A 14,223-nucleotide genomic window follows, 5' to 3' on the forward strand; every position below is an offset into this window, starting at 1 on the left:
TTGTATCTTCAGGGTAAAAAAAACCCCAAACCACTTCAGTTGCAGTAGAAAGTGCTGTTTTGGGTAAAACTTGCAGCAAGTCCCCTGGAGGAGTGTGTGGGAGGGAAAGCTTAGCATCTTACTGGAATACTGGCTCCTTCAACTCAGTGGATGTGGAAAGAACTTTTTTGCTTAAGCCTGTTGGCGTATGAGACGTTGCTCCATCTTGACTGGTTGGTTGGCGATGTTATTTTGTAGCTAAATTTTAAACAAAATCACTTTGAAATAAGGAATCCAGCCTTTGAGTAAGCATGCCACGTTACAGAAGAAAATGTCATTAAATATGTCATTTACTTAAGATGCTTTATATGCTTTCCTGTTATTAGTTCTTCACACATGGAAAAAGCCAGATCTGTTGAGTTACAGTACAGCTCCTTTATAATTAACTGCCTTGATGTTTCCTCCCTTGACACCTAAGTACATTGTGATAAAAAATTGATGCAAGTACTGCAGCAGGATTGCAAGAATAAGGTCATATCTTACCTGTTCCACATATCACGTTGAGATGCCAACTTATCTCATGGCATCAACAGCACAAAAAATGCAGTTTCTAATTTACATCACAAGATGGCAGCAAATTTTTAATTCACTTAATTTTCACTAACCTAGATTAACCTAACCTCTTGAAATCGTGGTTTCCTTACAAAAGGACAGAAAACTTTGTTTAATGATCAGATATGGGTGCTATTTACAGGGATGTCAGTGTTTCAGAAGTATTTAAAACATCTACAGAACTTTATTTCTGCTTTAAAATCAGTAAAAAAAAGGCATTTACTCTGAACTTTAATGATCAGTAGCTCACAGCGTAAGAGTTACCAAATCCCATTAAAGATATTTTGAATAAAAACTATAGCTTTTATCTATAGTTTTGATTTCTTGAAGAGAAAATATGACATAGCATTTTTTGAAATTCAGGGTCTCAAGACTTGATCATGTGGATTCTTTCCTCTTTAAGGAATTCTGATTTACGTTTGAAGTGTGTTCAGTCAAAAGCTTTCAAAGTTATGAAATAACTAGGTTGGTTTGGCTTAACTCCTTTTGGCAGATCTTTTCTTCTGTGCTGGCCAATCCCAGAAGTTAAAATTTTAATCTGCTTGACCTGATTTGTCCTAGGTGTTAATTGTCAGTGCTTGTAGATCTTACAGAAGATGCATCAATGGCCTTTAAAATGCTCTACTTTTTGTTTCTCCCTGCAGTTTCACAACCACAGGCTGTACATAGCCAGCTGGAGAAGCCATCAAGTACTGCAATTCTCTGCAATACCTGTGGAAAACCATGCAAAGGAGAAGTTTTGAGAGTTCAGAACAAATATTTCCATATTAAATGCTTTGTTTGCAAAGGTAAGTGTGAGTGCTGCTTCTATGAGTAGGGCATTAGCAATGGTGTGTGACTTAATGATCCTGCAAACTTCACAAGTATATTTTACAATCCAGTCCATGCCTGAAAGGATTTATTGTGAAATCTCTGGCTCCTTACTGTAAGATTATAAACATCCTAAGTCCCAAGACTGGAGTATGTTTTTAATGGATGTAAAGCTGTTTATATCCATACTGGAGTTCACAATAGAGTTGGGATGTCAGGAAGGAGAGCAGTTTGGGAGAAAAATACAGGGTTAGGAGAGAATTAACATTTGCAAAGAAACTCAGAGGTTCTCCCAACTCTCTAATGCACGCCATAGGGTGGGCCATGGCCACATCTGTTCAGGTTCTCTTGTGTTGGACTGATCTTTAAATTCCAGTGTGACCCACTGTGCTTTTCCATTTTGAGGGGGGAATGACTTGGTTTGCTCCAGGTTGGTGCCTGGTGATCTAATCACATGAATAGCAGAAGGGTAGTCACAGGAAAAGGGAATTATCTGATACAACATCCCTTCTGTAGATATTTGCTTGTTTGAAAACTTATCTGGAAGCTGCAAAGTTCTAATTTGTTTTAAAAAGTACAAGTACATAAATGTTAACTGATGTTCACTGAAAAACCTGCTTACTCCATTATTAATCAGTGTTTCAAATGACATTTATTAATCCTTGTAGCTCAGTCTAGAAATGTGAGTATTTCTCTGGTTCCAGATGTGTTACTATAACTATTTCTACTCCTCTTTAGAGAAAATACTAAAAAGGAAACTGTCACTATCTGTTAGCTATACTGATATTTTAAAAATCCCATGGGATGAAGTGCATACTATTAATAACTGAGGCAATCTTTAATGAGTTAGGCAGACAGGACTAAATGTTCAGCTCAATAATTCTGAGCTGTGTTCTTTGCAAAACTGCGCAGCAAGCAAAATAAGCATACTGCACTTTCCTAAACAGCAAAAATATTTTGGTCATCTGTTCAGAAGAGATTAATACTTAAAGCAGAACACAGCTGATGCCTTGAGAGGCTACTTAGAACAGAGGCTAGACAGTGTTAAAGGAATAAAGTAGGTATTTATTAAGAAGGCCTTCAAAAGGTACACCTGGGGCAGTACAAGAACCTGGCCGAGGCTACACCCAAGATGAACAACAGGTCATGAATTTTTACACTTTTATCAGTTTTGGTCCATTTACATATTGGGGTTAATTGACCAGTTACAGCTTCAAGTTATGAAGTCCCATTCTCCCTGATTGCTCTCCTCAGTTCTCTGTTGTTTATCATTTTTGGGCCCGAAGCTGCAACGGTGTCCTTGGTTCTCAGGCTGGAAAAGGATTGTTTTGTCTAACTACACTGTGAAGAGAACTTGATAACACTTTATATGAAGTTCAGAGTTATATACTAATGCAGTACAGAATCTGGAAAATATGAAAGCTAAAACTTAAGGCATCACAGCCCATACATGCATCTTTTAAGTTCTTTTAAAGCCAACTGTTCCTGCAGCAAATTTTACTATAAAATCAGTTTTTCAGACCTAACTCAGGAAAAGAGCAGCTGATCTGTTATTCAGGATTCTTGTCTCCTACGTGAAGCCTCGGTAACATTCTGGTATTTGCTCCATATTATTATCTTGATAAAATCCAAGCCCCCTTTATTTTTAACAGATTTACCATGAGAACAGGCAGATCCTACAGAGGGAGTAAGACAGAATCATACATCCAGTTTTTGGTTTTATAGGTCCATCTCCATTTCGGTGATGCCAGGTCACCAGCAAATGCAGCATGTGGTCACTGAACCAATTCACTGATCCCAAATTCAGGCAGTGCAGAGGGTTTTTTCTACCCCCATGCAGAGGGAGATGATGAATGCCCTGTAGAAGCTGCATTGCCCCTATCTGTCTGTAAGAGATAAGAAGGAGTTTGTTTGCTTCCGGCATATCTTGGATAAAATGAGGAAAAAATCACAATGTTAACGAGGTAGCAGGGTAGCGTCTGTCAGCCACCTGTCAGTCTCTCAGCTGGCACAGAAGAGTGTCAGAGAGGTGTGATTAAACTGCTGCCTGGTGTCAGGGCTCATGGACTCCTCCTTACTAATCATTTTGCTAAGTTTGCACACATGGTTGGTTTGAGGGATTTCTCTCATTATTTAAATGCCATAATTTCTTTTATCACCTTTCAAGGATTTCCATCAATTTTTTGGAATTCTTTTGGTATTTGTTTTTGTTTTGTTTGTGGGCTTTATTTGTTACTTGAGAAGCATAAGTTGCTTTGTGTAATGGATTTGCCATGTTGTTATGTGAGAAGAGCTTTGGAACAGAATAGAGCACTGAATATACATTTCACTAGCTACGTAAAAGGAGAAAAATCAGGTTAGGCAAACGTCAGTTAGATTTTTAAATTAATGGATGAAAAGATACCAAAAAAATCGTATTCGGTTCTGATCAGTCAATCTGCTTTCAGCCTTGGAGGAGAGTTTTGTGCCATGACCCCTGCTGTGCACGGGCAGGGTGATGATTCTGGGAACGTATTTATCTTATTGTTGATTCCTTCCTGTGGTGCATTTATTTTGATGCTACTCAGCAATGCAGTTTGTCCTGTTTCACCTCATCCACCAAAGATGGCATGTGGAAAGAGGCTGCATGTCCAGCATCCAGTGCAGCTGCAGGACTGTCCAGGACAGATAATCCCATGTGTGGGCTGGCTGCATTGCCCTGCTGAGATGCCTGCCTGCTTCGCTGACTGCCTCTGTATTAAATCATCTTGCAGCCTGCATCAGAAAACATTGAATATTTATAAAGCTGCAGGAAATTTTGGTCCCTCTCACAGAATTTACAGCTGTACAGTGATGGAAAACGCAAACTGAAAAAGAGGCCATTGATAAGAATGAGGAATGACCATGGTGTGGTGTCTAGAGGTATTTGATGTCTGTTTGAATGACTTTATCAGTGACAGATGATATTATACTGAAAGAAGTCACACCTTTTTAAATATGTGTGAAATTTGCAACTATTTCTTTGATAGTTTTGGATAAATTTCCTGGAGCTTCAGAGGATCAAATATATTGATTGAATTAATTGTTTCCTTTTTTTTTTTTTTACTGTAGAAAGGTAGTTTTATGTATTGCCTTACTGCTGTCTGATTATTCATAGAATGGTTTGGGTTGGAAAGGATCTTAAAGATCACCTCATTCCAACAACCCCGCCATGAGGAAGGACACCTTCAACTAGACCAGGTTGCCCAAAGCCCCATCCAGCCTTGGACACTTCCAGGGGTGGGACAGCCACAACTTCTCTGGGCAACCTTTCTTACGGGGACTGTGAGTTTCAGAATGGTAACAGCAATTATATAGATGCCTTTTGTATTAAAATTAAACTACATAACCAAGGAAGGTTAGTATAAAGTCACTAATTCCCATGCAGGTCTTATATTCCCCAAAAAATTATTCCAAACAATTCAAAATTTTTAAAAGGCGAACAATTCTTTTATTATTCAAGACTAAGAGACAAATCCAGATTAAAAAATTTAACAGCAGTACTGGGAGCATCTGCTGGTTTTTCTCAGTATCAAAGTTATTAGGGGAGGTACTAGGGAGGTAAATAGACATTTATTTATAATGCCTATTTTAGGTTTATACTCATATCTATTTGTATGAGTTATTTCTTGTTTAGCTGCACATCTAATCTGCTAATAAAATGCTGTAGGGAACATGTCATCTAACCTCACTTCAATTTTTTTACTTAATTTCTAGTTTAAAATATGTCCCGTTTTATTCAGTTTTATTAGAGTACTGTTATAATGAAGCAGATGTTTTTTATATTGTATAGCGAAGTATCATTAGACTTCAAGGGCTTTGGTTCCTGTGTTTGCTAATTCTTTTTTTTATTTGTTACCCCTGTAATAAAAGCACCAATGAAAACTACTAAAGTGATAAAATGTTAATGACTTAGACTGCCAAATTTAAAAAAAATGTGTTGAATATAAACTATTCTGAGGGTGTCTGTCAGGACTGCGTTTCATGGAGTGGAAGGTATTAGACAAATACTAACTTGGAGTTTGTTTGCAATAGCGTGAGTTAGTAGACCCAGTAGAGACAGGTTAACATAGAATTATAGATAGGAGAGATGTAGGTTCTGTAATTATATTTTCTTGGGTAGCCTCTTAGATATTTGATAAGGATAGAAATTACACTGTGTTATTAGTATTTGGCAAGTATTTAATTTTCTGTGTTTTTATAATATTGTGACGTATCCAAAGTGGCAGTGACACATTTAAATGGGAGAATCCATACCATCTTGCTTAAGAGTGTTCTTTGCACATATGTGAGAAAAACTGTAACTCACATCTATGTCCTTTCCTGGTTCGTCTTGTTGAAAGGAAATAAACTTCCATCTGAGCCATAGAGGTAAAAACATGACCTATGTGCTATGCCTGCTTCTTTGTATCTCATATGTATCTTGTTTTACCCCTAATCAACATTCTCCTGATTGCTGTCTTGCTATGAGTGCTGCACATGCAGTCTTCCCTGCTAGCACAGCTAACAAGTATGCTTTTCCCCCCATTAATTTTCATGGTTTTTTAAATGAATCTGTTTGTTGGATTATGCTTTTTTCTGGGGCAACTGAGAGGCGTTTTAAAAACTTCTATTCCATTTTTAGTCTCATGTGAAGAGTGTGACAATACAGATGTTATAATTCATGCCATCACAATCAGAAGCCAACTGTTTCCTAGTTACAATACGTTGTAAGCGTTTCTTGGCTTATCAGCTTTTGCCACACAATGCTGTTGTTGCCTTAAAGGAAATCATCTAAAATTGCCTCTTGTGGGTCCTACTACAATGCACTTTTATAGTTCTGTTTCTCCAAAGTATCTAGTCTTATTTGCAAGGCCATCCTTTGAAACTTGTTTCTAGTTCCATTTCTCTCTCAACAATGTCCGTCCTATTCTTTGGCATTTCTACATCAGCGTTTCTTGTCTCAAAGTTTACATACAGATGCATAGTATGTGAGCCTTCTCTCAGGCTTTGAGAATTCTCTACAAATCCATTTCCCACAGATCTGCTAGAATTTATCACATCTTCAGCTTAGAATAGGGTATCTGGTTCTGGGGATTAGTGTTTCTGTGACCCTGCAGTGTCCTGGGAATTATGAAAAATCCCAGGTCTGGATATATCCCTTCTATACCATTTTTGCAGTAGAACATGCAACAGAACCCGAAGTTACATCATTTGTCAGGAAGTCCTATTAATGGGAAGGGCTAAGACAGAATATTCAGTGAAAATATTAAAAACACGGAGTAACTTGGCAATAGGAGTTATTTGTTGGTTGGATCAAATGCATCTGCTAGGATATAAATATGTTCAAAGCTACACTGAGTAATCTGAGGGACTCACATCTGAACATAGCTACAGGGTTTCATGTTTCCAAATGGGACTCATTTACGGGAAGCTCATTTGTAAGATTTCCGAGTCCCAGATTTTTGCCAGGCTGTAGGGACTTCTGGTATTTGTGGTGTCATGGGCACTGGGGATTAGTGTAGGGACTCTTATTCATCAGGTGCTCTCAGCGTCGTGTCCGACACTTCCTGAGTCCTTCAGGAGTTTGTAATCCCAGACCATATTAACTCAGTACAGCAGGAAAAACTGTTTCCAATGTAATGCTCACCAAGGTTGCAGAGTGTGGTAGGTTTAGGCCTGCCTTACCAATGTCATGTTTGCTTGTAAATTTTATTTCACGGAAATAATGGTGATGGTAATAATGATCACTTTTTCAGGTGCAAAAGTAATTTAATGTAGCTGCAAATGGTTCTAGGCAGTAGTTTTAAAATCTGAACTATAAAATTTTTAATCACTAATTTTCTAAAAACAACTCAGTAATTAAAGCGTGAATAAATTTTGGTCAGCCAGTTAGTTAACTTTCGCTATCACAAAGTAATGGATATTTTTCCTTTTTTTATAATCATGTTCCTGTTGCAATGTTTCTTTGCATTCATTAAGAACTTTCTGCAGCCCTTCATGTTCTGGCCATATACTCATCACATCAGCACTCTAGCAACATGGCATATATATTTCAACCAGTCTGATGATTTTTTTTTAGGAGCATCTTTCATGAATTCAATAAATACATAATATTAGTGAAACATGGTGAAATGAAAAGGGAGGAATCACGGTTATGAGTATTGGTAAAGGAATATCTTAATAACATTCAGTAAAAGGTAGCTAACTACCCACCAAAGGGAGCCAAACCTCTGTTACTTCTGTTTTACAATTTATTTACTCCTTATTTGCATCCTTCTAGTCTGTAGAATGAGAAGTTATAGTAGAAAGCTCATTATAGGATAGGATTTTCAAATCTATGTAAGTTTGCAGGCAGCAAAGATACTATTCACATAAAAAAGTTACAAAGAACATACATAATTTCAGCTCACATTAGATAATGTCACAGAATTATTATTATTATTATTATTTTTTTTTTTTTTTTTTTTTTTTAAAAACCCCCTGTAAGTCTTTTTAGTTACTCAGGTTCTCATTTTGGATAAGGTTTTCCCTGTGCAAAAAAAAGTCATTGCATTGGGCAGGGGACTTCCAGACTATGTGATCCTCTTTCCCTTGAGGACACAGCAGGGATACAGCAGCACTCTGGAGTAGTTGCTGGGCATCTCAGTGCACTAAGGTGATTTGATGCCTGCATGAGACCCAGAGAGCGTTGTTGAATAAAATTCATCACTGCCACAGTGGTGTTATTCCACCTCCCACTTTCTGCAAGTCATTAACATGAGACCATCTGCCATATCTGTGAATAGAGCAAGGACTTAATTTGCAAACCTGGAACTGGCACCCAAAGCACTGTTAAAAAAACCCTGAAAATGTTTGGTGTTGTTTCTTTGCATGTTGGGGTGTTTTTGGGGTTGCGGGTTTTATTTTATTTTATTGTTTTTAAAAACCTGTTTTAATTAGTCTGGCAAATGACAACATATTTTATCATAAACACTTAAGATGATATTAGGTTGAAAATGGGTTAAAGCGCATTTCTCTGTTTCTTAAATTTCTTTAGCATACTTGTAAATTTTAAATAACCAGATTGAGTCCTTAAAACAAGAAATCAGTATGAACGAGACATTTTTTCCAGTTTTCCTGGGGATTATTTTGGTAGTTTGAAACAGGCACGTACCTAATGCTGTGAGGACCTTGCTCACCTCTAAGACTATGGGAGAGCTTTTATAGGTCAGTAACACTGTTTCTAAGCTATTGAGAAATTATGCTCTCCAGAAGGAAAATGGATGTACTTTCTATTGAAAAATTACTCCATGTGTAGTTCCCATTTATTATAGGAGCCAAGGTACATAGTGCACAGAAAACTTCCCAAACTCTCCTTCATTTTGATTGGTACCCTCTAATGTTTTGTCAATCTCATTAGAGCATTCTGAGTCTCAAAGGATTTTCCTGCACTGAGGTGTTTACTCCACAAATAATTTATGGGCATCATGGCCAGTGTAGCCTGGGAGCTCAAGTAGGTGCACTCTACTCTGTATCCTTTGTAGCTTTTTTAGTGTTACATATGCATGGTGAAGTGTTGCAGGATATGAAATATCCCCACAGTTCTCTGTATCTTTTCTGCTCCCAAAAGTTGCTGGTTTTCTTCCACCAGACCTGTCTGTCTTCCTGCATTTCCTGCTTGGAAACTGGAGGAGAGGCCAGCAGGTCTGTCCAAAACTTTCCTGGGGCTGCCTGCTGCCTTTGTTTTTCCTGGATAGTAACAAAATGAGGTGTCATTCAAGTCCTTGAGATTATAGATGGTATTTTAGATATAATTGCTAATACAATGCCAAAACCTGACAGGCTTGAGTGTTCTTGATTTCAAAGATGTGTTTTAAAAGACAGTTGAGATGATAACTCACGCATGGAAGAGTGATTGAATTGTATGGTTTATCTACTCCATTGCAAGGTTCCTTCTGCCTTACGGCTGCTTACCAATAGACTGAAGGTTCAGGTGTGAATTAACTAAGAGATGATATTCCCATGCCAGTATTTGTATGGCCAGCAAACTTGGAGCTGGGAAAGACTTTCCCAAAAGCTTTGTGGAAAGCTTATCTGGGCTTACCACACCAGACCATGCAGGGAGGAGTATCACAGTCACAGCCATCTGCTGGAAATGAGCTTAGACTCCTTCAGATTAATTGCAGTTCAGTTTGAATTTAAGTTGAAGCTGTAGCAGTGGAAGTTTGCCAGTTGGTTGTGATTCCTTCTCAAAGGCATAGTGGCCAGGAGAAATGTTCCACATATAATTATGGGCTTTTGGAGAATGGCATCCCAGACTTCATCAATGGTATGTGAAGACATACAATTTATCTGCCAAAAGAGAATAATGTCAGCAGTGTACTACGTGTCATTCTTGGGATCACAGTCAGCCAGTGCCATCCATCCCATGGATGGAGGAAAGTACCAGACATGGACATAAAACCACAGTGCTGAGGAAGAAAAATTATATTTAACTTACATCAGGCAGAAAATGGGAGGGAAAAATATAGACTTGATATGTGCAGTTGCATGTAAGCAAACCACTTGTTGGACTGGCACGTTGACAGCAGAACAGCACTGTTGAGATGGCAAGACCTGCTGTGCATGCTGCTGCTGCAGCCTGCTGAAATGTGCAGCAGCACAGTGGGCGTAGCATCCCCCAAGCAGCTCAGGACACAGCTGGTGTTTAGGCCCAGCACGCAGCCAAAAAAATTAATCTACTTCTAGTAGGCTCATTTGCCAGCAGAGAAAATACATGCATTTTATATTTGTACACTGCAAATGGAATACTGATGGCATATAGTAGTGGAATAGCAACGTGCTTGAAGTCCATTGATTAATTAATTTACTGCTATTTATTTTTATAAAATCATAGTATAATGGAAGGGACATTTAAAGGTCATCTACTCCAAACTCCTTGGAATGAGCAGCGATAACTTCAGCTAAATCAGTTTGCTCAGGGCACTGTCCAACCTGACTTTAAATGTTTCTAGAGATGGACCATCTACCACTTCTCTGGACGACCTGTTCCAGTGTCTCACCAGCCTCACTTAAAAAAAAAAAAAATTCTTCCATATATCCTGTCTAAATTGCACCTATTTTAGTTTAAAACCATTACCATTACACACTGCATGAATTCCAGTGCTTCAGGTGCTGTTACAGACACCATTCTAGGGAAAAAAAGTAGTCTGTTTCTAAACCAGTAGAGGAACTCCTCTCATCTATCTATGATGTATTTTGGTGTCAGGTAACTGCAAACCAGCTGTAAGAGAAGCGACCCTGAGATACCTTCCCTAGAAATGGTGTGGATGTTGTCCCTCTCAAGTCCCCTAGCACATCCAGGTACTGGCTTGCTACTAAATATCAAAAAAAAAAAGAGACAAATACTTATTTATTCACTACTTAAAAATTCCTCCTAAAGCTTATAACTTCTCAGGAAAAGGCATTGCCTTCTATTCAGGGTAATTCTGAGATGAGAAGATGAGTTACTCTTTGTTGGTCTCTACATTAATATAATTGCTGTGTTTGCAGTGCTTTTCTTTTGTCACAAAGGTGAACTCCAGAAACTGTTGAAAACTGTTTCTAGGTTATAAATAACCCTTCCTCCAGATACTCCTTTTGGAAGACAAATGCTAAGTAGGAGTGGATATGACATAATGCTGATTTCCTGTCCTAGGAGAGTAAGATCTGGTAGCTGCCTTCAGACATTCTTTCTAGACTTCCTCCAGCTTTCCTTTCCTGGTTTCTTGTCTCAGCAGGATCATCTCAGATGGGCAGTGTCTCTGTCCACGTAAGTTGCAGGTGAGGGGCACAGCATTTCACCTGAGAGGAGGCCAATGGGTATCTTTTCAGAGCTGCTCTTCTTGGCTTTAAACCATGACTATTTTAATATCCAGGCCAGTATTTAACTGGAATCCCTCTGTTCTTCTCTGGTCAGCTGGGTGTCAAGTTAAATTGGATCAGATGGTTCAGAGAGTGCAGGAGCACAGAGGGGTTGGTGACTCAAGTGCCTGTGGAGCAGAGCTGGTGGTGCAGTGGTGTTCATTCAGCCATTCTTTGCAAGTTGGGAGACTGAAGTGATGATGATGCAGAAAGGGGCCTGGTGAGAGGATGCCAAACTCACTTTTATTTTGAAGTCCGGATAACTTACTTTTCTGTCTCTCTTTGGATGAGCAGGGTTTGCTGAGAAGCCAGGATTAAGTACATTTGTGCAAACTGCTTTGGAATTGTACACAACTTCAGAGCAGTTGTAACATTAGTGACAGAAGAGAGAGAGGCCAATACCCTCAGGGTGAGACAGAGTGCCACCAAATGCCAGTGGCAGGACTGTTGCTGACCCCATGTGCCCCAAACCTTGCACCAGAGCTCTCAGCTGCAGTGAGAGAGAGCCTGTTGGGCTACCATTTTTACAATAAATACAGGTTTGCTTGTGCAAAACGTAAGAAACGTATGTAGGGACATAACCCCTCCTTCCTCTCTTCATAAATAGTTATGTCCTTTTAACTTTTTTCTCTGGTGATCCACTTTGCAAGTTCAAACACTCTATGATGCAATTCAGAACTGCTCCAGGGCATCAGTATCAGCTCAGCATGCTGCTCAGCATCATCTTAAATCCATAGCTGAGCTCTGCTTCTGTGACACCAGTAGGTAGCTGAAATACATAGGCTGAAAAAAACTCATGATACCCAGCAACCTGTGCCAGATTTTTGGAAAGTCTGTACAAAATGCCTGTCCTTCATAAAAATAAGAGCACGGGTGAGAAAGGGAAATGTTAAAGCAAATGTGTTAAGCCTGTGAGACAGAGAACATGAGCAATGTATTGAAATATAAATTATCTAATCCATGTTGTCCATGCCACATGCAATATAACTGGAATTATTTTGAGTTATAGTAAAGATTAGAACCCATAGTTACTCAGTTCTTGTTTGTGCACTAATACAGTTCTAGAATGAATGTTGTTTTCTGACTCTTAGCAGTTAGGGCCATCTCCAGGGAGAATTCCACACAGGGTTGAGCCCACAGAGGGTTCAAAGAAGGCCTTGAGCCCAGGCCTCCTGTGCTACAGTTAACAAAGACCATAAAAAAGGGAGGGTGATTGGATGTAATTTTGAAGGAATGATCTGGCTTCTCTGCTTTCTTGGGGTTTCTGCACTGTATGTGTTACTTTGTGCCTTGGGCACTGCTGTCGGGCTCTCTTCTTGTAGTTTAGGTGCTAGATGACTCATTCTGACACTGCAAACGGGCTTGGGTGTGAGTTGCCAGGCTTTACGTTTAGAAACAAAAGTGCCTGTGGACTCTCAGGTACCTAAGTGTAAATCTCAGTCTTGAATTTTAGAAGTGTGGATACTTCTGCTATTTTGGGACCAAGGGACTGAGCAACTCTGCAATGTTTTATACGTGCAACCCAGATTCAATAAGCAACATTCCCACTCCTTTTCTGTGGGCTGTATGTGAGTAGTGACACTGCTGTGGTTCAGCATCATTTAACTGTAAACACCATTTGCTGATGGAAACTCATTCCTACATGAACAGGAGCAGAAGTCTGTAGTAACAAGTGTGGTGCTGTGACTTGCAGTAAAGGAGTAGTCAGCACAGCAGCAGAATCACCACTCTGAAGTCCAGTTCTCTTTTAAATCAAGTCAAGTCTGTTTTCAAAGATTCTGGTCAATGTGGATGATGGTCATGTTCTACATGTCTGCTGTTTTGGTATGACTTCACCAGACCATTTTACCTCTCCTTTCCCATGTTGGATGTTCTAAAATTCCAGCCTAGCTCCATCCCAGGTGCAATTAAGAAAACCCCTGAATGGCCTCACAAGCCTTTGGTTAATCAACTTTAACCCTTTCCTATAGGTTTAGTTTAAAAAGTAGAAATTGACATTTAGAACTAAAACCTTACTTTTGCCAGGAGCAGATGAATCTGGGGATGCCTCCAGTTCATACGTGGTGGGTGATGTTCATCAGCTAAACATGAGAGCTGATTTAAACTGATTTAACTTGTGAAAACTTGCAGCAGTTGCCATGAGCATCAGCCCCCTAAACATCAGTGTTTAGAGACAGCAGTACTTAAACCCCTTTTGTGTCCAGGAGGAATATCAAACACCTGTAATCTATCAGGAATGTTTCTTTATGACAGTGGTGATTTGGATTTTAAAGGTTTATATCCTTTATGCATTTCTTTTTTAACCTGTTTAATATGTTAGGTGTTGTATATGGTAACCCTGAACTCAACTCCTACAGGCTTTAACTTTGTACTCACAAAGGTTGCACTGAGGTTGACGTTTTTACATTAAATAAGTCCAGGCTGTTAGTGTCCAAAATAGATGACTAATGTAATTTACTGTAAGAGTAGTGTCTTTCAGGTGCATGTCTGTTCTGTGATCATAAGCCCCATACACTGAAGGTTTAAATACTCCACTGGGAACCACTGAGATGTGAAAAATCAGCCTGATCTTAGAGCATTTGTTTCTTGCCTTCTGAGTCTGCCTTTTCTCTTTCTGCAGCATGTGGATGTGACCTGGCTCAAGGAGGATTTTTTGTGAGACAGGGAGACTACATCTGTACTTTGGACTACCAGAGACTCTATGGCACACGATGCTTCAGTTGTGATGAATTCATTGAGGGAGAAGTGGTCTCAGCACTGGGGAAAACCTATCACCCAGACTGTTTTGTGTGTGCTGTCTGCAGGTAGGTTTTTCTACATGAAGTTGTGTTTCTGATGCCAGAATGCCCTGAATGCCAGGCATTCAAACCTATAGCCTAGAGATAGGGCTTTCTGTTACTCACTCCTTAAAAAATAGCTGAATTAAAAAGAAAAAAAAAA

General features: G+C 39.2%; 1 protein-coding gene across 9 annotated transcripts in view; it reads left to right on the forward strand.

The window, feature by feature from the left end:
• Positions 1–14,223, forward strand: part of ABLIM2 (actin binding LIM protein family member 2) — a 130,576-nt gene that overhangs the window by 34,831 nt on the left and 81,522 nt on the right. For all 9 annotated transcript variants that reach the window (XM_066185399.1, XM_066185403.1, XM_066185404.1 and 6 more), the window contains exons 2-3: positions 1,236–1,379; positions 13,904–14,087. In XM_066185399.1, the coding sequence (XP_066041496.1) occupies positions 1,236–1,379; positions 13,904–14,087 (328 nt within the window). The remainder of the gene's footprint in view (positions 1–1,235; positions 1,380–13,903; positions 14,088–14,223) is intronic.

The sequence above is a fragment of the Chamaea fasciata genome, unplaced genomic scaffold (genome assembly GCF_029207755.1).
Source record: "Chamaea fasciata isolate MVZ Bird 193981 ecotype frontalis unplaced genomic scaffold, bChaFas1.0.hap1 SCAF_6, whole genome shotgun sequence".
NCBI classification, from domain to species: Eukaryota; Metazoa; Chordata; class Aves; order Passeriformes; family Sylviidae; genus Chamaea; species Chamaea fasciata.